Consider the following 21151-nt stretch of genomic DNA (forward strand, 5'->3'; position numbering starts at 1 on the left):
GGGGGGAGTTGGATCCCCCCCAGTAGGGATCTGGCAGGAAGGCGGGTGGTGGATCCTGCTGGGAATCAGGCAGGAAGGCCAGGGGAGTTGAATCCCGACCAGGGGTTGGGCAGGAAGGCCGGGAGCGGGGTGGATCCTGATGGGGATTGGGCAGGAAGGCCGGGGGGGGGTGGATCCCTCCAGGGATCCAGCAGCACATCCAGGGGGTGGATCCTTTCTGGGGATTTGGCAGGATGGCCGGGGGGGGAAATCTGGGGATCAGGCAGGACAGCCGAGGGGCGGATCCCTCCGGGGATCGGGCAGGCGGCTGGCGCCCCCACCCCTCGGAGCGGAGCCCCACAGCAGGCGGGACCCGCTCCCGGCCCGCCCCCGCCGCCTCCGGGCCACGCCGCGGCGGATCCCGCGCTGATTGGCTGCGCGGCGGCCGCAGTTCCCGGCCGGGTCCGCCCCGCAGGCGGCAGCTGCCGCCGTCCTTCCGCGCCCGCCCGGCCCGGCCCCGAGGCGGCGGCGGGGGGAGGCGGCCGCGCTGCGCCCTGCTCCGCCCGGTAAGGCCGCCCCGGCCGGGCCCCGCGCCCCTCCCCGGCCCCGGTGCAATGCGCCTGCCCTCCACGGGGTGTCCCGGTGCAATGCGCCTGCCCCCCGGTGCAATGTGCCTGCCCTCCGCGGGGTATCCCGGTGCAATGCGCCTGCCCTCCACGGGGTGTCCCGGTGCAGTATGCCTGCTCCCCGCGGGGTGTCCCGGTGCAATGCGCCTGCCCCCTCGGTGCAATGTGCCACGGGGTGTCCCGGTGCAATGTGCCTGCCCTCCGCGGGGTGTCCCGGTGCAACGTGCTCTGCCCCCCGGTGCAATGCGCCTGCTCCCCGCGGGGTGTCCCGGTGCAGCGCCCCTGCCCCCCGGTGCAATGCGCCTGCCCCCCGTGGGGTGTCCCGGTGCAATGCGCCTGCCCCCCGTGGGGTGTCCCGGTGCAATGCGCCTGCCCCCCGCGGAGTGTCCCGGTGCAGCGCCCCTGCCCCCCGGTGCAACGTGCCGCGGGGTGTCCCTGCCCCGTGCAATGCGCCTTCAGTGCCGCCGTGCAACAGCCCCACGCGACGCCGCTGCCCCGTGCCGTGCCCGGGGGCGATGCGAGGTGCGTACCGTGCCACGTGCCTTGTTACAGGCACGGGATTTTGAGCAAGACAGCGTGGCTGGTCCGAGCCCATCTAAATCCATGTGATCATCATTATGGGTACAGGGAAACCAGGATACGCGTTTGCCCGGTCCCTGCTGGGTCCGGAGGGAGGAAGCTAGGTGGGCCCGGTGCTCACGAAGGCGGCCCGGCTCGCTCTGCCTCCCGCCGCGCTGCGTCAAGGGCAGCGGAGAGGCGGCGGGGGGCAGGACTGCGAGCCGTCCCTGCGGGGGGGCTGCCCTGGGGGCGCTCGTCCCACCGTTTATTTTTAGTGCCCCTCGCCCGAGACACCGGGGAGTGTCACCAGGTCGCTTGCTCTCTCCCGCCACAGATCCTCCCGCGGAAGCGCTTCCCAGCGGGGCCAGGCGTCCGCATGCAGAAAAGGATGGGAGAAGCCGTCGCCAGAGTGGCCCGGAGGGTCAACGACACGGTGGAGAATAAAAGCGACTCCCTGGGTGAGCTCAGCGCCCCGGCTTGCAAAAAGCTACCGCCCAGGGCCCGGAGGCGGATCGGGTATCCGGCGCAGATCCCTTTGCAGCGCAGCCGAGCGCTCTAAATAAAGCTCCCAACCCTGCCGTCCTGCGTGCCACCGGAGAGGCGTGCTGAGCAGACCGGCCCGCAAAAACACCCCCTGCAAGGGGAAAGTCGGCTCTGTCCAACCCCTCGGTTGGGGTTTGGGTGCGTTAGGGTCCCCGCGGCCGGTCCGCCCCGTGCATGGGGGCACCTGCTCCCGGAGAGCAGGCAAAGCACGTGGTGCGCGAGCACCACGAGCAACGTGGTTTCATCCCTGCGCGCACCCTCAACGCGCTCGTGGAGCCAAGCAAGGTGCAGTCCGGGGGCCGTGAGCACTCAGGCACCGAGCTTCAGTAAAATCGAGGCGGGATTCCGGCTAGGATTTTTCTGGGCTCTTCCAGTTTGGCTTTCTTTGGTCTGTTTTCTTATCTGGTGCCCGTTGCTTGCTATTTTTCCATAATTTCCCCATTTGCAGTGAATGCACACGATCGATGGACCACGGGCCCAGGGCAGCTCACAGAGCGCAGGAGCTGAAAGCCACTCGTTTTTATTCACGATGGATTCCCAGCCCGGAGGCGTCAAATAACATGCAATTAAAATCCAGAGCTCTGTCGCTCCTGACGGAGAAGGCTGGCGTGCGAGCCAGCGGGGCTGGGGAGGCGCCGGGTGGCTCCCGCTGCGCTGGAGCCCTTCGGGGAGCAGTGGATGCAGCGCCTGGAGAAGCGGGGCGTTCGGAGCCAGGATCTCCGGCCTCCGGCATTCACGTACTGGCTTCCCGCTGCACGCAAGGGGCGGGTGGGCAGCAGAAGCCAGCAGAAGCCAGCAAGACAGGGTTGCCCACATGTTTAACCCCGCTCCATGGGAATTAGCGGCGGCGGCGCCGAGGACGCAGGCTATTAGTCAGGCTATTAATCAGGCTATTAATTGCCAAGCGCATATGCTTGTCACCTGGGAATAACTCCCACGGGGGGAGGACGCGGAGCTCTTCCGTGCACGCTCCTCACCGGCTGCGCGCGTCTCTCTCCCGGGCAGATCTGGCCGAGTGCAAGCTGATGACCTTCCCCGTGGGCATTTACAAAGCGGTGCGGAGCGTTGCCGACGGGATCCACCGCATCACGCTGGCCAACAACGAGCTCAAGGCGCTCGCCAGCAGGTTCGTCACCACCTTCAGCCAGCTGCGAGGTAAGAGCTGCCCCGGCGAGGGGCGTCTTTTCCCTCTGTGCGCCGTGCTGCGAGCAGAATAACTCGTTAGGAGAGACGAAGGTCACTGCATCCGGTGGCAAGAGATTAAGACACAAAAAGACATGTTCTGCACGTGGAAACACCACAGCAATGCTGTGGCCAGGACCGCGGTGGAGATCTGCTGGTCGGCAAGCTGCGCTTCGACTTGCTTTGGGTTTTGCAGCAAGCAGCAGCCTGCGTAATGCAAATCTAGAGCTAGCGCATCTTCCCTGCCGGTATTCTCCTCGAGTACAAACCTCCGTCACTCAGCAGCGAGGAACTGCGCATTCGAAAGCTGCTGTTTCTCTTAATAGTCCGGGGGGGGTTCCATTGCTCTCCCGTATTTGTGCCGTCAGCTGCTTGCAAGGATCCGCTGCTCTGCACTAGCTGCTCCCCACGGCACGTGCGTAGAGGCCCCGCTGCAAAGCCAGGCAAGAGGTTTCGTGGTTCCTCTCCTTACGGGCCCTGGCACGGCTGCGAGGACATCTCCTGCATGCTCGGAGCACGGCACCGGCTCCGTTAGTTTGGTTACGACCTTTCGGGCTGATGGGATTTCTCTTAAAAGCCACCCCCCACCTCCCTGGGGAACGCTGTTGCTGTCTGCACGCCTGTTTTTAGAGGAGCACTATTTATTTCCTAACGCGGGCGATAGCCAGTGGGAACAGCGTGGCGCATAGGGCTGCTTACAGCAGAGGCGCACGCAGCGTGGACGGTGCTGCTCGAAAGCTTTTCTGCTGGAATATCCAGCCGTCTCAGCTCTGCAGCGGGAAGGGGTTGGTGTGGGATGCTTCCTACCCGCTGGTAATATCCAGGGTATTTATAGTGTGGAAAGCCCGGCGCTCCAGGAGGAGGGAGGCATTCCCGCGCAGCCCTTGCGGCAGATCGGGTTTCCTGCGAGCAGGACCGCGGGGAGCCGGATCCCCGGTGCTTCGGCACCCGCCGGGGGGACGAACCCCCCTGTCAGTGGTCTCTGCTGAAGGGCGCGCAGCAGGGCCAGGGAAGGAAAGGGCTTCAAGCCTGCGGCGAAAAACTTGCAGGGAGTTGCCCTCAAGGACTTCCCCAAGCAGGGAGGCGGGATGCAACAGCCTTCTCCATGCGTTGCATCCCCGGCAGCCTTCCCGCGGGAGGGCGGCAGGCTTAGAAAGAGCAGGCGGCTGCGGGAGGCCCCCAGCTCAGCCCCGGAGTGGTTTAGGTCAGGCGTTCACCAGGTTTTCCCAGCCGCTCTTAGGGGCACGAGCCACTTTTCCCTTCTCGGCAGAGCTGAACCTGGAAGGGAACTACCTGCACCGGCTGCCCGAGGAGGTGGGATCCCTGCCGCACCTGCGGGCCATCAACCTCTCCCGCAACAGGTTTCGGCACTTCCCGGAGCCGCTGGCCGCCATCAGCGCCCTCGAGACCATCGAGCTGGAGGAGAACGAGATCGCAGGTGAGGCGCTGCCCCATGAACCCGCTCCGGCTGCCAAAGCCAAAGCCGGCAGGAAGGCAGCGAGAGCCTTCTCGCGAGCACGCCGTGCCCTTCCCCGGCGTTTTCCCCAGGGCGGCGAGCGGGTCCGGTTTCGCTCGGGCAGCCAGGGGCTTTGAGGGCACTCGAATTCGGCCAAGACCCCTGGCGAGCGCCCGGGCATCTCTATTTTCCCTTCCTTGCTCGGCTTGCAAGCGCTGGCCGGTGCCGGCAGTGCCCATCCTGGCGCAGGGCGAGGGGAGCAGCCCCGGCAGCATAACGCGCAGTTAAACCCTCCACTGATTTGCACCAGTTTCCCGATTTTGATCAAGGGGGGAAAAAAGCCCATTAAAAAAATATATATATATCAAGCCCCATTCAGCCAGCCCCATTCACCAGACTGGGACTCGGCTTTCCAAAGGCGGCTCCAGCTGTGTGACTCAGCCCTATTCAAAATCACCCGGTTTAAAAAAATAAATAAATGCCAGACAAAACTGCCTGCAGGATGCAGCAGCTCTGCTTTTGCTCAGCCCCGAGAGCACAGCGCGTTCGGGATGATGCTGAAGCTGGCGAAGAGGTTAGCACCTCCCGCAGCATGGGGATCGGAGAGCCTGCACCGGGTACGGTATTTGCAGGTTTTCCCTTTTTTCTTTTTGGAAACAAAGCAAATGTCTCCCTGCCATCTCCTTGCAGACGGTGCTTGAGGCAAAGAGCTCAGAAAGGGCAGTTTGCAAAGAAAAGCCGAACTGGCCAGGCAGCGATTTCCCGCACGAAAGTCTCAGCCGCTCACGTCTCTCCTCCCTTTAGAGCCTCAGCAAAGCCGGCAGCACCGCAAGGGCTCTGCTGGCCTCGCGCGGGAAGGCTTTTATGCCTTTCATAGTGCATAAACCTGCCCGAGCATTTCACCGAGCAAATAGGAGTCGTAAACCCTCCTAAAGGAGCAGCAAAAAGCTGCTCTCTTGCTGACCCTGGAACCAGAGAAAATCTTCTGCCTGCAAAGAAATAGAATGAAACAGTTGGAGCGGCTAAAAGCCAGGTGAAACGGGTGGCTGTCAGCTGCAGATAAAGGAAATTGTTTTGGGAGCGAGTTTTCAGAGAACTGAGTCTGGTGAATCCTACAGAATGTGCGAATCCCCAAGGAGGTTAATATTAGAGTGAATCAACACATCTCGCTTTTTATCTAGGATCTCTTCAGCCACGGGTGGGAAAGCGGCTTTCTGCAAAGCTGTCTGCTGGCATCCAGGTTTTATTAGCAGCATCAGCTGCTCCCTGGAACCGCCTGCAGGAATTCAACACACAAATATTGCTTCATTCCTCCATGTGAAAGCCAACAAGAAAAAAAAACATTTGTTTCCTTACCCTTTTTCCTCCCATTTTCCAAAGAAAGCCGTCTAGCTGGTAGCTCCCTCGGTAACTTTTGGACCTAACTGGCTGACTTCAGTCAGGCGCAACATGGGAGTTGAGGTCTCCATACACCAAATTTCCTACTCACTTTGCCCAAGCAAGCCGCTGCGTAAAGAGCACGCAGTGAGCAAAGGGTGATCGGTGCTACAAGGGCGCTGGAGAAGTGGCAGCACAGCGATGCAAACGCCCCGTTGCATTAGCCGGCTTTGCAACCTGGCCACATTTCCTGCAGGATGAGGCTGCGCTCCGTTGCCTCTCGGGCTACTGCAGAGTTGCCCCTTTCCATAAAAGATAACTTTTTTTTAAATGGCAAGAGAGCAAATGCAAGTTAAAACATTTCAGGGACAGGATGGCTCAGTAATGAGCCTGATCCCACTGTGTGGTTGCAGAAAGAGGTAAGATCTTCTGGAAGGTGGGTTCAGGGATTAGAAAGCCTGGGTTGGCCTTAACCCGTTTTCCCAAGGAAACAGAAGTTTATGCTGCTGCACCGCCCTCTGCCAGCCCTTCCCAAATACCTTCTGGGCTCGATTTGCTCGACCTCTGTCAAAGATCATTTGGTCCTTACACCAAAAAGCCAGAGGCCGCACACCAGCTGCTTCGTGCCTGGTGGGAGCTGCAGGAGGGCGAGAGGATGCAGGGATAAGCAAATCCACGGGAGCTGGACATCGCTGCAGCTTGCTCTTCGGCCTGCAGGTGCAGGCCGGGATGGACACGAGGGCTCAGGCACTACATGCCAGGGTGCTCAGCTCAGGGCTGGGGGCGTCAGGCCCCCCTCCAGCGAAGGCTCGCACTGGAGCTTTTAAGGTCCAGCAGCACTTACTGCCGTTACCAACACGGCCGCGCTGGCAGCAAGCCCATGCTTTGGTGGCTGAAGGCTCCTGCTGCGGTGGGCAACGGTCACCTCTCTGCCCCGAGCCCATGCAAGGACACAGCTCCCCGCAGCTCACTTGCAGCCTAGCTACAGCAGGAGCCTTTGAGCAAGCTGCCTGCAGGTGAGCTTACATCTGCATAGGTGTATGGGCAGTGCATGCATGCACCTTGCCATCCCCACATTACCCGGGCACACCAGGGGAAGGAGAGGTAAGAAAAGTTCATCAGCTTGAATTCAAGTAGCACAGACTTTGGCTTTGCATCTAAAAGCCTAGTAGGATTTGAGCTTTTTGCACATGAGAATACAACAGCAGGACACTCATTCCACCCTGGGAGACCTTGGGCCAGGCTGCAGGGACACAACTATTCTCCCTTTGCACCCTGTGTCCCTGCACAACTCACCTGGTGCTGCCTGGCTGCAGACCCTGCTTTGACAGGAGGCTCTTGGGGCCAAAGAGCATCTGGTGCCTCCTTGGTGAGGCTGCTAAGGCCTCTGCAAACCCATCTGGGGGCTGTTGTGGAGCAGCAGGAGCCTGGCTGGCTGCAGCAGAGCATTTGGGGCAGCTCTGCCCCACTGCCTCCAGCTGGCTCAGCACAGGGAGAATTGCCTGCAGCCTGGGAAGAGGCAGGCCAGCTTTCGCCGCCTTTTGTAGCTCGGGGCCCAGCTTGCTCTGCTAACGAGCCGGTGGCCCACTCCTGATAAAAGACCAGTGGGAGGCAGAGAAATGCTCTGCAGAGGATGGTGTGGGTGAGGGAGCCAAGTCCCTCATGCTCCTAGTGCTAAAAGAAGTCTTGTATGTGTCCTGGGCACCTCTGCATGAGGTTTTTGGCAATGCTAAGGCCAAAGTGTGCAGGAGCTGCAGCAGCGTGCGCCTCCTAGCTCTGCTGTGGTTGCTGTTCTTGGGGCCATAAAGTGGACTAAAAGCACCTGCTGAAAGAGTCCTGAACCTCCTGGTGAGATGCATTGAACAGTACTTGAGATCAGAGGTAATATTGTCCAGCTAAAAGGCTATATGAGTAAAGCTGGACTAATTAATGCCTGCTTGGAGTCTGCAGACTCTGAAATGACTCACTGAAAGCCCCGAGCTGCCCTCTTCATCTCAGCAAGCTCTTAACCCTGGAATATAATCGTGCATGTATTAATGTTAGTGCTGTTAACTCCTCTGCAGTTCCAAACTAGTGTTTTTATCCCTTGAATCCCCATTTTTGCCTCCCTTTCCCCCCTTAATCGGCAGCGAGCTGCTGATGTAATGTGCTTCTCCCATGCAGGCCGCCCCACGGCGGCAAGAGCACGCTTACGGAGGCGAGCGCCGGCCAGGATGGCAGCTCAGCCTTGGGCACCCCGCAGTGGAGAGTTGCTGCCGCGACGCCGGCACTTTTGGGAGAGGTTGGCCGGAGGCAGCTCGTGCCGCCGGAGGGTGCGGGAGCGCGGCTCCTAGGGCTGCCTCGCTGAACGAGGGGGTTTCTCCCTGCCGGGCTCCGTGCGAGCCGCGTCTCTTGAGCCTGGAGGTCGCTTCGTGCCGCGGGCGAGTCGGAGCCGGTTAACGTGAGGATCAAGCTGTAGGGATGCGCGCTTCTCCCGCTTGCCCCGTGCCATTTCGGTACTTCACGGTAGTCAAGGTTTGCACCCGCAAGCCCCCTCCCCTAGCGAGCCCACGGCAGCCGCAGGTCACTCAGAGTAAATAAACTTCGCCGGGGTTATCCTCTCCCGTCCAGTCCCTTTCGGGTTAAAGGAGCATATAGACCTCCTTTACTGCATTTTTTCCTCCCTGAGGTCTTTTATCACCTTTTTAGAAGCTGAAGGAAAGCCTTGGCGAGACGGGCAAGTCGGTAAAGTCTTGGTGTAGCGGGAAAAGAGGGGTTTATTTTGCTTAGCTGCCTAAATTTAAGCAATTTGCTGGAGTTTGTTGCTTCGGGTAACCTCAGAAGCTTATTGTAGGATAAGGTCTATCATAAAATATTGATTTCTGTGCGTCAAGGGGGGAAAAAAATGCAAAACGATACAGTGAAGCCGCGATGAGCAAATCCATCATAAAGACCAGCTATAATAGTCAACGTGAAGCTCAGCCTGATGAGATGCATGCTGTCAAGAAATAGCGCGTTTCCAGCTCTAAATGCGACCCACCGGGGCGGATCCGGCTGCAACGTTCCCGCTTTGCCCCGCTGCCGGGGCAATCAAATCCTTCCCTCGAGGCTGCTTGGTCTGACAGGAGCGTAAAGGGCCGTTTTTAATTAACGGGAAAAATTCCTCTGTGCGGCGGGCTCGCTTGCCCGTGACGCCTGTTGCCCGATCTTGCAACGTGTTGGTAAACAGCGTTTGGATGCGCAAAGGCGGCGGATTGCAGCTGCCTTTAATCTGCTGTTTGGGCTGGTTTCATCTATTATAATTGCGGCTTGGAGCGTGGTGGCTTCTTAGTGAAATGAGCTTTTGTGCTGAATAAATATATGCACGGGGGAAAGGGGGGAAATTGCGGAGTTGAGTGCACCTAGGAGATGCTCACCTGCTAGCACCAGAAACTGAAATCCCTTAGAATTTACCCCAGCGCGGAAGCAGCAGGAACTGCAGGTTTCCCGCAGCCGGTCTCATGCCCGGCGGTTTCCAGGCTGCGGTTTGCAGAGCCCCGTGGGATCCAGGGATGACTTCGGAGAAGCCTCCGTACTGTAACTTAGGAAGAAACCCAGCTATCGGCAGGCCTAAATTCACAAAATCAGCTCTCCACCCCCGCGGGGAAAAATTTTGCAGCCCGCTAAGCGCGTGTGGTCCTTCCGGCCTGCGTCGGCCTCGTCGGCATCGCAACGCGGGGAGTAAGGTGCGGGAGCGACGGCGGTCGGCGCCCCTCTGCGGGAGCGGGGCGGCGGCGGCGGGTGACGGCGCGGTGCTCTTTGCCTTGCAGACGTGCCCGTGGAGCTGCTGGCCGCCATGCGCTCCCTGCGGCGCCTCAACCTGCGCGCCAACCCGCTGCGCGCCGACCTGCGCGCCCTCGCCCGGCCCCTCGGCCCCGTCGAGCTCCTCGTCTCCCCCGAGGGGCCCCAGCCCGGCCTCAGCCGCTGACGGGGCGCCTGCCCGGCACCTAATTAAACGGGTTTTGTGCTACGTGCCTTTTCTCGGCTGCATTTATTCGGTTGCAAGCGCTCTGCAAAGCCGGGCTGCACGCGGGTGTCTTCCCGAGCCTGGAGAACGTTTTGCTGGTTTCGGAGAGCTCAAAGCGCCCGTTAATGATGAATTCGGCAAACCGCTAGGGAAAAAGCCACCTGTAGCGGCGTGCACAGACCCGGCGAGTTTATTCAGCGGGTGAAGGGGTCTCAGCCAAGCCAGCAGCCGTTTTGGGGGGCTCAGCGCGGCTGGGGTGTGGGGGGGTCCCACCTGCTTGCATGTGAGTCTGAAGGTTTGGAAACTCAGCCCCAAACCCAGTGTTGTAGCCGGCGGTCCCCATCGTGCTGCCCCCTTCCCACTCCTCCTCCTCCCAGACAGCTTCCTCCACCCACGGCTTCTTGGCAACGGCGCCTTGCAGGAATAAATCATTGGGCTCTCGTGCAATTTTTTTTTCCATTAGGTGCCAGCCGGCTCGGGTCTAAGGCGGCCGAAGCCTTTAACAGCCCTTCCGGGAGGTTTCCAGCTCCAGCAGAGCATTAATGCCGTTGCCAGGGGCAGGGACCGGGCTTTGGTTTTGGCAGGTCTCCTTCGGGAGGGCGTCGTGTTTTACCCCTGCGCGCAAGACCCTTCCTATGGAAAATGTGCATCTGGAGAGAAGACACCAAAAAATGCCGTTCTGAAGTGCAAGGCGCTGACGGGCTTGTTCCAAAATACCTGTTGTGAATGCCCTGGTCTCGGGGGGGGGGGTTGAAGCCGGAGGCTCAGCGCCGCATCCGTGAAGCACGAGCGATTTCCCGGTGGGCCTCTAGTGGCAAGGGGAAAGCCAAAAAGGGCGGCCAGGTGGGCACGCGTGCGGCTCTGATGCTTAGATGGGCTCGGCACGGCACGGCTGCGGGCCAAGCCTGGGGAGGGTTTCCGGAGCATCAGGTGACAGCCCTGAAAAACGATTGAAGGAGCCCAAAACGGTGATCAGGAAAGCACTCTGAAGGGAAAGCGATGGTTAAATTAAGCTGTCAACTGAGAAGATAATCTCTTCCCCGCAGACCTACGCGGTGCTGCGAAGGAGAAATGCCCGCAGATGATCCACGTTGCTCCTGCCATCCCGAACCTCCAGCATCCCGGGGAGCTTCCCTTCCCTCCCGGGGCGCCGGTGGCTCCTTCGAGCCTCCTGCTGGCCCGAGCCCCTTCCAAGCTCTCCATCTCCTCCGAGCAGGACTTCACCTCCCCGGTGCGGTCCTTGGAGCATCCCTGTTTGGGCCCGCTGGGTCTTGCAGCGTGGGATGTGCTGGCAGAAGACGCAGCGAGGCTGCGGCAGGGTGGTGCAGGGCGCCGGGTTTAGCCCAAACGGACCTGAGCTTTCCCGGGCAGTGGGACGCGAGGCGGGACCTTGCCTCCACGCTTCCCGCGGGAGACAAGGGCCCCAACTTCCCCCGGGACGCGGGCGGCACGGAAAAGGGGTTTCTGGCGGGCCGTCGTGCAGGCCCCCCCACTGCCAGGCAGCTGCAAGCCTGGGGCCTGGCTGTTCCCAGGTGTGTGACGGCGGTGCACGGGGCTGTACACCTGTACGTGCAACAGGTATCCCCGTATCCATGGCGACGGGAGGATGTGATCTGGCCGGCATCCCCCTCCCTGCCCGGCAGCCGCAGCAGGAGCCGGCTGCGGGCTCCCACCCCTCGGGACGCCCCTCGGGGCCGGGCCGAGCCGCCCGTGGGGGCGGCAGCGGGGGGAGCGGAGTCGTTCCCCCCCCCCCCCATGGATGCGTGGGGCTCGTGTGACTCAGCCACCGGCTGCACAAACCCAGAGCCGAGCGGCGGAGCTGCGGGCGGGCGGCGGATGCAGCTGCGTTCCCGCTCGCCGCTGGAGCCTCCCGGGAGCACAGCCGCATGCAGGCGCCGCAGCCGGCCGCGGGCCGCGCCGAGGAAGGTGAGCATCCCGCGGGATAACACCCCCTCCACCCCCGGGGTGACGGCCCTTCCCTGCTCCCCTCCCGCAGGCTCCCTCTCTCCCCCCGGCCTTCCTCGCTGCCTCCTCCTCCTCCCTCCGCCGAGCCGGGAAGCCCCCTCCGCTCCCCAGGCGCCCGCAGCGGTGCATCGCATCAAACCGGCCCCGGGCATTCGGCAGCGGGTTATTTTTCCTTCCCTCTGCCATCACCTCTCCCTGGGAACAGCCCGGGATTTCTCGCCGGCCGGTGCCGCGCCGAGAAACGCCGGCCCCCAGAGCTGAAGTCTGGCAAAGTTTCGTGCTTAAAACGCCGCGAGCGATGTGTGCGCGGGCTCCGCTAGCGAGCTCCGTCGGCGCCGGGAGCCCCGGGCGCTGCTGATGCCGGTGACCGCGGCGGTCCGGCCGGCCGGCTCTTCCCGCGGGGCCCCTTCTCCATGCGAGCTCCAGGGCAGGCACACAGGCAGGGCACGTTTGTCTCCGAAGGCCTGCGGGAAGCGCGCCGGCCCGATCCCGCATCCGGGCCCCCTCCGGACAGCAGCATGCGGGCCAGGAAGAGCCTCCGGCGTCCATCAGAGCCCCGGGGAAGCGTGTGGCACAGTCCCCAGGGATCGGGGACGACGAACGCGGACGCCGGCGGTGCAGCCAGCTTTGCAGCTGCTTCCCAGGACAGATCTGGCCTGGAGGGGCTTAGGCATAGGCTTAAAACAAAAATAAGCCTTTCCCTGCCTTAAAACCGCAGCCTCAGCTCAGCGCCTGCACGCGCTTAGGGCGAGACCCATCCAAGCCGAACCACCCCGCGAACGGACCCCGGCGCCACACCCGGCACCCTCCCGGTTCCCGGCCTGCCGAAATCAGGCCGGCGGCTGACACCGGTTTGATGGGGTGGCTGCAAAGCTCTCCTGGAGGAGGACGACGACCAGCGGACGCAGCCGCCGCCACGGCCGATGCTGTACGCGAGGCAGCAGGGAATCGGCACCGACGGCACGCAGGGGTGCTGCCGGCTGGAAGAGAGCGCAGCAGCCTCCGGAAGGCAGCCGCCCAGGCACGGGAGGGGGGTCTTTGGACCAGCCCGGCGGTGGGGTTCACCCGATGGGGGGGCTTGCTGTTTGGGATGCACTGGCAGGGTTGTGATTTTCACAGGCCGAAGATGATTTCTGGCCAAGCCGATCGTTTCAGAAAGTCCGTGTGTCCTCGTGCGTCCAGCCCCAAACGTGCATCGATCACACGGGGAGGCTCTTTGCTCCTTCTGCCCCCCAAGGTCTTCACTTCCGAGCGTGCGAAGTGGCTGTTAACCAAAGCAAGCCCTCTTCTGGCAATGAGGCGCTTTGGCTTTGCGGGGGAGAAGATAATATAAGGGGTGTTACAGCTCAAATTGGAAATCTCAAAAGCGAGAAGAGAAGGGGAGGAAGCAAACGCTCGCAGCCGTCTCTGACGCATGCCGGCAAGAGCAGGAGGTGGGCAACCCAGACACAGCTCCCGTGCCTGAGCACTGCAGCGGCTGGAGATTCAGGAGACCCATTTCTTTCTGCACCCCACTTTCCTTGCACAACCCCTCAGGAAAAAAGACCAAGAGAAGAGGATTCCTTCTGGGTTTCTTCCATCGTTCATTAAAATAAGTATTGACCGTTGAGGGCAATATATTGTGACCCCTCCTGTCCTTTCTGCAGAGCCATTTCACCGGTTAACCAGCATGAAGAGCGAGTCTCAAAGCAGAGACGCGGTACAGCTGACAGTCTCTGTGCCTTTTATCCCCTTTCTCCCTTTCTCTCTGGCTCTGCTTAATCATAAACTTGTTCATTGACACTTATTTCCTATATGCACAGGAAAACATAGGTATTAATAAATACTAGAAAAAACACCTCCTAGAGCATTAGAAAAGTGTGGAGGTGAAGGAGATAATCACTTTACCCTCTTCCTACTTCATTTTTCTGCCTTCCCTTCCTCAGGCCCTTCCAATGGCAGCTGGCCAAATTCCAACAAGAGTGAGAGCCACCACTTCAGGGAAAACTACACTTTCTCGGCGTACTACCAGCACTCCTCCCCCGTGGCCACCATGTTCATCCTGGCCTACACCTTCATCTTCCTCATGTGCATGATCGGCAACATCCTGGTGTGCTTCATCGTGGTGAAGAACCGCCAGATGCGGACGGTCACCAACATGTTCATTCTCAACCTGGCCATCAGCGACCTGCTGGTGGGCATCTTCTGCATGCCCACCACCTTAGTGGACAACCTCATCACAGGTGAGTGGGGGAGTGGATGGGGACCCAGGTAACACGAGATGGGACATAAGGGCACAAGAAGAAAGTAGTGGATACCAGAGGAAGAGTCCCCTTTGGCCGGTGTGGCCTTGGTATTCAATGGGAAGGGGAATAATAGATAACACAAATACAGTTCTGTCCTGCAAATGAAATCTGGAGGCAGTTTTTCTCCCATTCCTACAATTCTACCCTCAAAACTCCTTGCTGTGGGTGCTTTTTTTTGCTGAGGATGAGGAGGGCAGTCAGCCAGGTCTGATGGAGGTATAAAACCATGAGATTGCCTTAAATCTCTTTAAGAGGAGAAGGCTCTAAGTTATTTTTATTGGGAGTTCTTTTATCTGTTCTTGGCCAGTGAACATGTAGATCACACTCTAGCCTGGTTTTTCAGACTTTTCTTCTGCAACCATGAGAGCTAAACATTTCTTTTTCTTCAAAAACAAGAAAGGGAAAAGAAAAGCCAAGATTCATGCATGCATACACAGCCTCAAGGGGACCAGGACATAAAACCTTCCAAGGCTTGGCACCACTGTGGACGCTCCTGGAGATGTAGCGCATCTCTGCAGAACAATATGCAGACCACTCAGACGTCCCTTTGGACAGGCTGGCTCACCGCCAGCCGTAGGCGAGAAAAAGAAACAGCGTAAGAGACCACAGCAGATCGACAAGGAGTAAATGGATAAGCGCTCATTTCCTACACGGATCGCTGAGCCGTCTGATGGCTGGAGACAGAACTGCAAAAACCTCTAGGAGGACTCGCTAGCCAATGAAGATATTCTTTCCTGCAATTATTTCTAGGGGGAAGCACCTGTATTTTAGCACTAGGTTCTTTATTCTTTTGTAGCTCCCCTCTCTCCCATGCTGGCAAGGCTCCAGGACATGCCGATAAATAGGAAGGACTGACAACGCAGGGTGCAGCTCTGCTTTTGGGAGTCTGCTGGCCTCTGGATGCCGTGGAGGGGACCATGGGAGGCAGATCCCAAGCAGGATGGAGGTGAAACGGGAGCTCCCGCCCTGCTCTTTCTGAGCGCGTTGCCTCTCCCTGCTGTTGGTTTCATCAGCAAGAACAGGCCAAGTCATGGTCCCCTCCAGAACTGTTTGTGAATGGGAGAGCTTCTCCACAGGAGCAATAAACACCCCTTTGGACATGGGCCATTCAGAGGGTCATAGCAAAACAGAGCCTGAAGAAACCAAAAGAAAGGTCAATGCCGGAGAGGTTTTTGAGGAATGGCCAGGGACGGGTCTCAGCACCCTCCCCAGATGCTTCCAGTGCTTCACTGATTGCCGATAGAAAGATTTTTCATAAAGTCCAGCTCTTTCTTGCTGCCGCTTACGTCTGTGATTTCTTGTCCCACCCACCACCGACATGAAGACCTTGACTCCCTTTTCCCTTGCAGCCACCTGTAATGTACCTGAGGACCGCTGCTGCGTCTCCCCTCCCTTCTCTGGGTTCCTCCATCCCAGCCTCTCCACCTCCTTCGTCTCTTCAGTCCTCATCGCGGGTCACCCAGGCCAGTGGGGCCCACCCCATAGGCAACACCGGGTCGGGGCAGGCTCCGCAGCACCCAGCAAAGACCGCAGAGCGCCTTCCCAGCAGAAACCCTCGGGTGCTGCTGGCCTCCTCGCCGGAAAGCTGCTTCCCTTCTCTCCCCACCTTTGTTCGGCTTGTGGGTTTGCTCGCCTGCGGCCCTTCGCCGGGGTGGGTTTCACTCGAGAGCAAGACGCTTTGCTCCCCGCTCCTCACAAACCCCAGGTTTTGAAGGGCAGGTGACGGAGCGACGTGCCTGACGCGGGCATGAAAGGAGCTGCGCTGCTCTGAAGCTGCTCAGCACAGTCCTCCTGCCTGCGGGCTCTTCTCACGCACACGGAGGAGAAAAAATCCCCGGTTAAGCTGGAGCATTTGCCAAAGCTGCTTTTAATTTCTCTTTGCCTTTCTTGGCACAACTGCACCTTTTCCAGCAGTCGTTCGACAAACAAAGGACAAACGTGCTTTAATATATATTTATTTGCTCCAGTGTCTGGGCTTTTCTGATGTTATCCGCAGCTCCTTCATCCAAGACTCGGCACTTATCGGGGAAGACAGCCAGCCTCGCTGCCAGGGATTTGTCTCCCCCGCCGCCCAGCAGCGAGGAGCCGGGATCCAAGCCGCACGCCGCAGTCCTGGGACAGCCGGGTGCAGGTTCACGCAGCGCTCGCGACCTCCGTGGTTTGCAAAAGCATCCCCGCACAGAAGGGACAACGGAGGCCACCGTCTGCTGCTGTTTCTGGGGATGGACAGGATTTGGCAAAACCAGGCGCGAAAGCAGAGAGATGAGGCAGCTCCGTATGGTTTCTCTTCAAGAAGAGCAATCAAACCAAATCAAATGCAACTGTAAATCTAAGTCTGCTCCGGACCCACTTTCTCCGGCGCAGGCCGGGCCGCGTGGGGAAGGGAAGCCCACGCCGGGCGCCGCTTCAGAGCGAGTCTGCAGCGGCGACGCACTGCGCTCCCAGGCTGTGAGGTCCCCAAAATTGCCCTGTAGCTGGCGCCTGAAACATGGCACCGAAAGGGACTTTCTACCTTTTATGCCTCACAAGTAGCGCAGGTTATAAGCAGGCCAAGCCAGGCCCTTAATTACATCTTTTTAACGCTCCTATCTCCCGACTAATAATTCTCATTGCCTCTTGCTACTCATTTGCTTTTAAGCAGAGTTGTTGTTGATAATAATATACATTAGGGCAAAGACAGCTGGACTTTAGCCTCTCTGTTTTATCTGAGCAGTGGTAATAGAGAAAAAAAAAGCAATAAAAATATAACTTGTTTGGGGGAAAGGTTATCATTTTATTTATAGCTACTATTTTAGGGTTAAATAAGTCTGGGTTTTTTGAGTTAATTTTGACATTCTGTGGCAAAGTAAGTGTGACCTTAACACTGCATTTTCATATTTCTTTATCTAAAGTTCAGCTATGCTCTGATAAGCGGCTCGGCGAGAACCCTCTTGTTGCACCAGTCCTCTCGCTGCATTGATTTAGCTCTGGCTATTGACCTTTCTGAAGATAAAATTGTGGTTTACTGCTCCTTGTGCCTGCAGCATGAGCACAGCAAAGCTCAGCCGAAGCGGTAACCGTCTGTGGCACGGTGCCGGGGCTCCGTTTCCCGGAGCCGCAGAGTGGACATGTCCCCCGGCACAGCTGGACATCCCTGCTGGAGAGAAGGGATCTGCAGGGGTGGCTGGCCGTGGTCGGCGATGTCCTGAGGAGGCTGCAGGAGCATCTGCTGGTGGAGGGGGAGATGGCAGGAGCCCCCGTCCTGCCCTCCCCTCCTTGTGCCCCCGGCCCGCACTCCAGCGGGGCACGCTAGGGGAGGCAATGGTGGGTCCAAATCCCACCCGGGCGGGCACGGGTCCATTTACTCATCTCCTACTTGGGCTTGGGCGTTGAGCCCCTCTAGCTTCAAAGGTGTCCTAGTACGTTTTCCAGCCACACAGTATTTTAAAGGTAAAAGGGGTTTGGTTACATTATGGCCCCAGGGTAACATAAGATCCCTTATACTACATGTTGCCATAAGCCACATCCAAAGCTTGGTATTTAGGTTATCTGTGTTTGTATCTGGTTAAACGCGGTAGCCCTATTTGTCAGGCGTTTGTTATCTTAGTATAATGTGGACTCATACTATAATGACATGCTTGCACAGCACTTTGAATTGCTGGAAATATCTTAACAGGGGTCAAGATGCAAGATTAAAGCTCTTATGATCAAGGATCCCACAGTCAGTCCTTGTGATAACAGTTAGAGACCTATGAATGAAAGAGAAACGACAAGGGAGAACCTTTATAACGACAGTTTGCTCTTAAATTTTCTAAGAAACATAATACAGATTCTTTTTACCTTTTTTTTTTTTTCAAGCAACTGTACTGATAAAGGCCATCTCCGTATGAAAACAAGCCTAAAATATCATCTACCCTTAGGACCAGGATTTAGCATCCCCCCAGAAGTAGGCCAGAAATCGCACAGTGGATGGGGACATCTAGAGGAAGCTGCTGATGGATCCGGCTGAAGCAAATGCATTTATAAACTCTGCTCTGTCCCTTCGGCAGGTTACCAGAAATGGAGAAGCCCTGCAGCAGCTCGGCGGGCTGCCCAGCTCCCTGGCTGCGGCGAGAGCCAGGCTGCACGGGGCGATAGCTCGTCTCGCACGCCGCCAAAAACGAGCATCTGAAAGCGAGAAGTTAACGAGCGTTTCCCGCAGGCTCTGCACGACATATGGGTTAGGCAGCCCCTACCTCCTCCAGGGGAAATTTTGCTGCTCTTCTCATTATGTTTTTTCTTTGAGAAGAGAAAAGTAGTCGAGTCGGGTTCATAATCCCTCTGCCAGCCTGGAGGACTTCTGATGAGGGAAATCACGAGCTGTGACAGTCTCTCGGCCCACCTCGCCAAGCCACGGGCAGCCCTGGGTCGGTGTTTCGAGGAGCCACCTGACGCTCTCTGTCGTTCCAGGTTGGCCCTTTGACAACATCATGTGCAAGATGAGCGGCCTGGTGCAGGGGATGTCCGTCTCGGCCTCCGTTTTCACTCTGGTGGCCATCGCTGTGGAAAGGTACGTCAGCACAGGGGAGCCCTTTCAAGCCTTTGCCCTGCAGGGTGCAAGGACGCGTGGGTCAGGTCGAAAGTCTGCCTGGCTCAAAAGCCTCTCCCGAATAACGTTCAGGAAGCAGTATCAAGCCAGGGCAAGCATCCTGGGATGTATCCCCTGTGAAACCTTGCAGAGACCCTCTTCATTTGAATGCTGGGAGTCAGGAGCGTTTTCCTCTCTTTTGCCAAGAGACCACAAAGCTTCTTGGGAAAAGTCCGTGGGATGTCCCAGCAAGGTGTCCCCTTGCTGTTACTTCCTCTTCTCCCAGGCCCATTTAAAAAATATCCCAACAAACACAGCTGTGTTTTGCTTGGTAAAGAAGCATGCCTTTCTTTAGAATATCTTCCCATCCAAGGGTTAAAAATAGGGAAGCCAGAGAGGTGTCACAGTCTCTTTCTGTAATCAAAAGCGGTATGTAAAGAACAGCCCACACCTTTGCGTCCCCCAGTGCATCTGACCCACAGCGTAAGGAGGGAGCACTCAGCAGCAAATGCGTTTTACCCTGAAGATTGCAAACTATTTCTGGGCAAACTCCCACAAAGTCGGGGCTGGTGTTTACCAGGGAAGAGGCATCAGTGAGAAAACAGACAAAACTAACACAAAACTGAGTTGAACTCCCCATGCTTTAAGGCTAAGTGGCTGTTTCCCTCCATTCCCAAGGGAATGGATAAATTTCTATGGAAAAGGCCTCTCACAAGGAAAGGGAAAGGGGCTTTCGAGCTTTTTGGAGTTACCTCCCACACTGAGTATATCAGGAATGGAGATTTCTTGGTACATGTAATCCTTCCTTTCCACAGCTGGGCCTTGGTGGGTCGTGCCATCACCTTCCTTCCCAAAGGACATCCCATCAGGGGCACATCCCTCGCCCCACCAAGGGCCGAGCACCGTTGTGTTAGACCCTGCAGCAGGGCAGAGCGCTGTGGGTCCAGCACCCACGAATATGTGAAGATGGTGGCAGAGAAAACAAAACTGAAAGAGAGGAGCTTGCAAGTCTAATACATGGAGGCAGCTGGGGAAGGAAGAGCTAATCCTTTGGGACTTTAGGAAGAGGGGCACAGAGGAGGGTCAAGGGGAGGCATTCCCAAAGAAACAGCGGAATGCAGGGCAAGGCTGTGAGAGGGATGGACTCTGGCTCTGCTAGCGCAGGTGGTCTTGCTCCTGGGGGTCTTGGAAAGAGGATGGGGTGGTAAAGCACCACCCAAGCAAGGGACGTCAGGGATTAAAACAAACCAGCAGCTCAGATGTGTTAAAACTGAAGTCAGAGGAGCTCCTAGGCATTTGATCGTCACACCGGTGAGGATCAGTGGAGGAAGGGGGCTGTATTTACCCCGAACACTGCTTGACCTTCAGCTGCTACAGCGCTCACAGGGGGATGGGGATGAAAAGGCACTTCAGCCAGACGTGTCCTTTTCTCTCCCTCGGCCTGCGCTGGCACATATCATCGGCACATCAGCAGTCCCCAGTGCCATCACCATCTGCCTTCTGCCCTCTCCTAGGTTTCGCTGTATCGTCCACCCCTTCCGACAGAAGCTGACGCTGAGGAAAGCCCTGGTCACCATCGTCGTCATCTGGGTCCTGGCCCTGATCATCATGTGCCCCTCCGCCATCACCCTGACGGTCACGAGGGAGGAGCACCATTTCATGGTGGACACCTACAACAACTCCTACCCCCTCTACTCCTGCTGGGAGGCCTGGCCCGACACAGGCATGAGGAAAATCTACACAACCGTGCTTTTCTCCCACATCTACTTGGCTCCCCTCGCCCTGATCGTTGTCATGTACGCCCGGATCGCCTTCAAGTTGTTCAAGTCCGCGGCGCCTGCCCGCAGCTCCCAGGCGGAGGAGCCGGAGGGGCGCAGGGTCTCCAAGAGGAAGGTGAAGGTCATCAACATGCTGATCATCGTCGCGCTCTTCTTCACGCTCTCCTGGCTGCCCCTGTGGACGCTGATGCTGCTGACGGACTACGGCCACCTGAGCGAGCGCCAGCTCCACCTGATCACGGTGTACATCTTCCCCTTCGCCCACTGGCTGGCCTTCTTCAACAGCAGCGTCAACCCCATCATCTACGGGTACTTCAACGAGAACTTCCGCAGGGGCTTCCAGGAGGCCTTCAAAGCCCCCTTCTGCTCCCCGCGGCGGGGGCCCCGCGGCGCCTACTCCCAGCGGAGCCACAGCCGCGGGCTGCCCTTCGGCGTCCGCAACCGCGTCTTCGTGGAGGCGCAGCCCAATGGCTCGGGGCCGAGCTGCCCGCGCCCCCCGCTGCGCCCCAGGCCGGCAGCGGCGGCGGGGGAGCGCGATGGCGACGCTCGCTCCCGCAGCAGCGGCGGCATCACCGCCTGGGACCTCTGAGCGCGCGGGCAGGAGCAGGGCGGCAGGAACCCGCCCGACGCTCCCCTTCTGGGGGGACGCGCGCCTTCTCCTCGACGCCCCGCGTGCCGCCTCTCCGTGTTGCGCACCACGGCCAGCCGGCGTGGCCCGGCCGCCGGCCTCTGCCGCACAATAAACGGCTCATCCCGCTGATACCGCCTCCGGCCCTGCTAGCCCCGGGGCGCGGGGGCGACGCGGCGGGACGGGACACCCTCCCCCCATCCCGGCCCCGCACAGCGCCGGCGGCGGGACGCGAACCGGCGG

At 58.7% G+C, this 21151-nt stretch overlaps 2 protein-coding genes across 7 annotated transcripts in view; both read left to right on the forward strand.

Moving 5' to 3' along the window:
• LRRC20 (leucine rich repeat containing 20) overlaps positions 1 to 9703 on the forward strand; it is a 10332-nt gene extending 629 nt beyond the window's left edge. The window contains exons 1-5 of one of the 6 annotated variants that reach the window (XM_026071066.1): positions 489 to 545; positions 1498 to 1621; positions 2712 to 2861; positions 4159 to 4326; positions 9510 to 9703. In XM_026071066.1, coding sequence (XP_025926851.1) covers positions 1540 to 1621; positions 2712 to 2861; positions 4159 to 4326; positions 9510 to 9667 — 558 coding nt within the window. In that variant the 5' untranslated portion in view covers positions 489 to 545; positions 1498 to 1539 and the 3' untranslated portion in view covers positions 9668 to 9703. Of the gene's footprint in view, positions 1 to 488; positions 546 to 953; positions 1128 to 1497; positions 1622 to 2711; positions 2862 to 4158; positions 4327 to 5034; positions 5505 to 5525; positions 5757 to 8594; positions 9456 to 9509 lie in introns of those variants that run through there. The other 5 variants (XM_026071063.1, XM_026071062.1, XM_026071064.1 and 2 more) reach the window with 5 other exon arrangements.
• Positions 9704 to 13603: 3900 nt separating this feature from the next.
• On the forward strand, positions 13604 to 20869 carry NPFFR1 (neuropeptide FF receptor 1). The gene is made up of 3 exons (XM_026071038.1): positions 13604 to 13893; positions 18385 to 18484; positions 20017 to 20869. The coding sequence occupies exons 1-3, from the start codon at positions 13704 to 13706 to the stop codon at positions 20867 to 20869; spliced, it is 1143 nt and encodes a 380-aa protein (XP_025926823.1). The 5' UTR covers positions 13604 to 13703.
• Positions 20870 to 21151: the final 282 nt, after the last annotated feature.

The sequence above is a fragment of the Apteryx rowi genome, unplaced genomic scaffold, assembly GCF_003343035.1.
Source record: "Apteryx rowi isolate R43461 unplaced genomic scaffold, aptRow1 scaffold_320, whole genome shotgun sequence".
Taxonomy (NCBI): domain Eukaryota; kingdom Metazoa; phylum Chordata; class Aves; order Apterygiformes; family Apterygidae; genus Apteryx; species Apteryx rowi.

Excerpts from the sequence above, each read along its gene's own strand:
- NPFFR1 (XM_026071038.1), top strand. The coding sequence starts at position 13,704 with ATGTTCATCCTGGCCTACACCTTCATCTTCCTCATGTGCATGATCGGC. Across the intron at positions 13,894-18,384 it reads AGTGGACAACCTCATCACAG|GTTGGCCCTTTGACAACATC; the intron begins GTGAGTGGGGGA and ends CTGTCGTTCCAG. Across the intron at positions 18,485-20,016 it reads GTGGCCATCGCTGTGGAAAG|GTTTCGCTGTATCGTCCACC; the intron begins GTACGTCAGCAC and ends GCCCTCTCCTAG.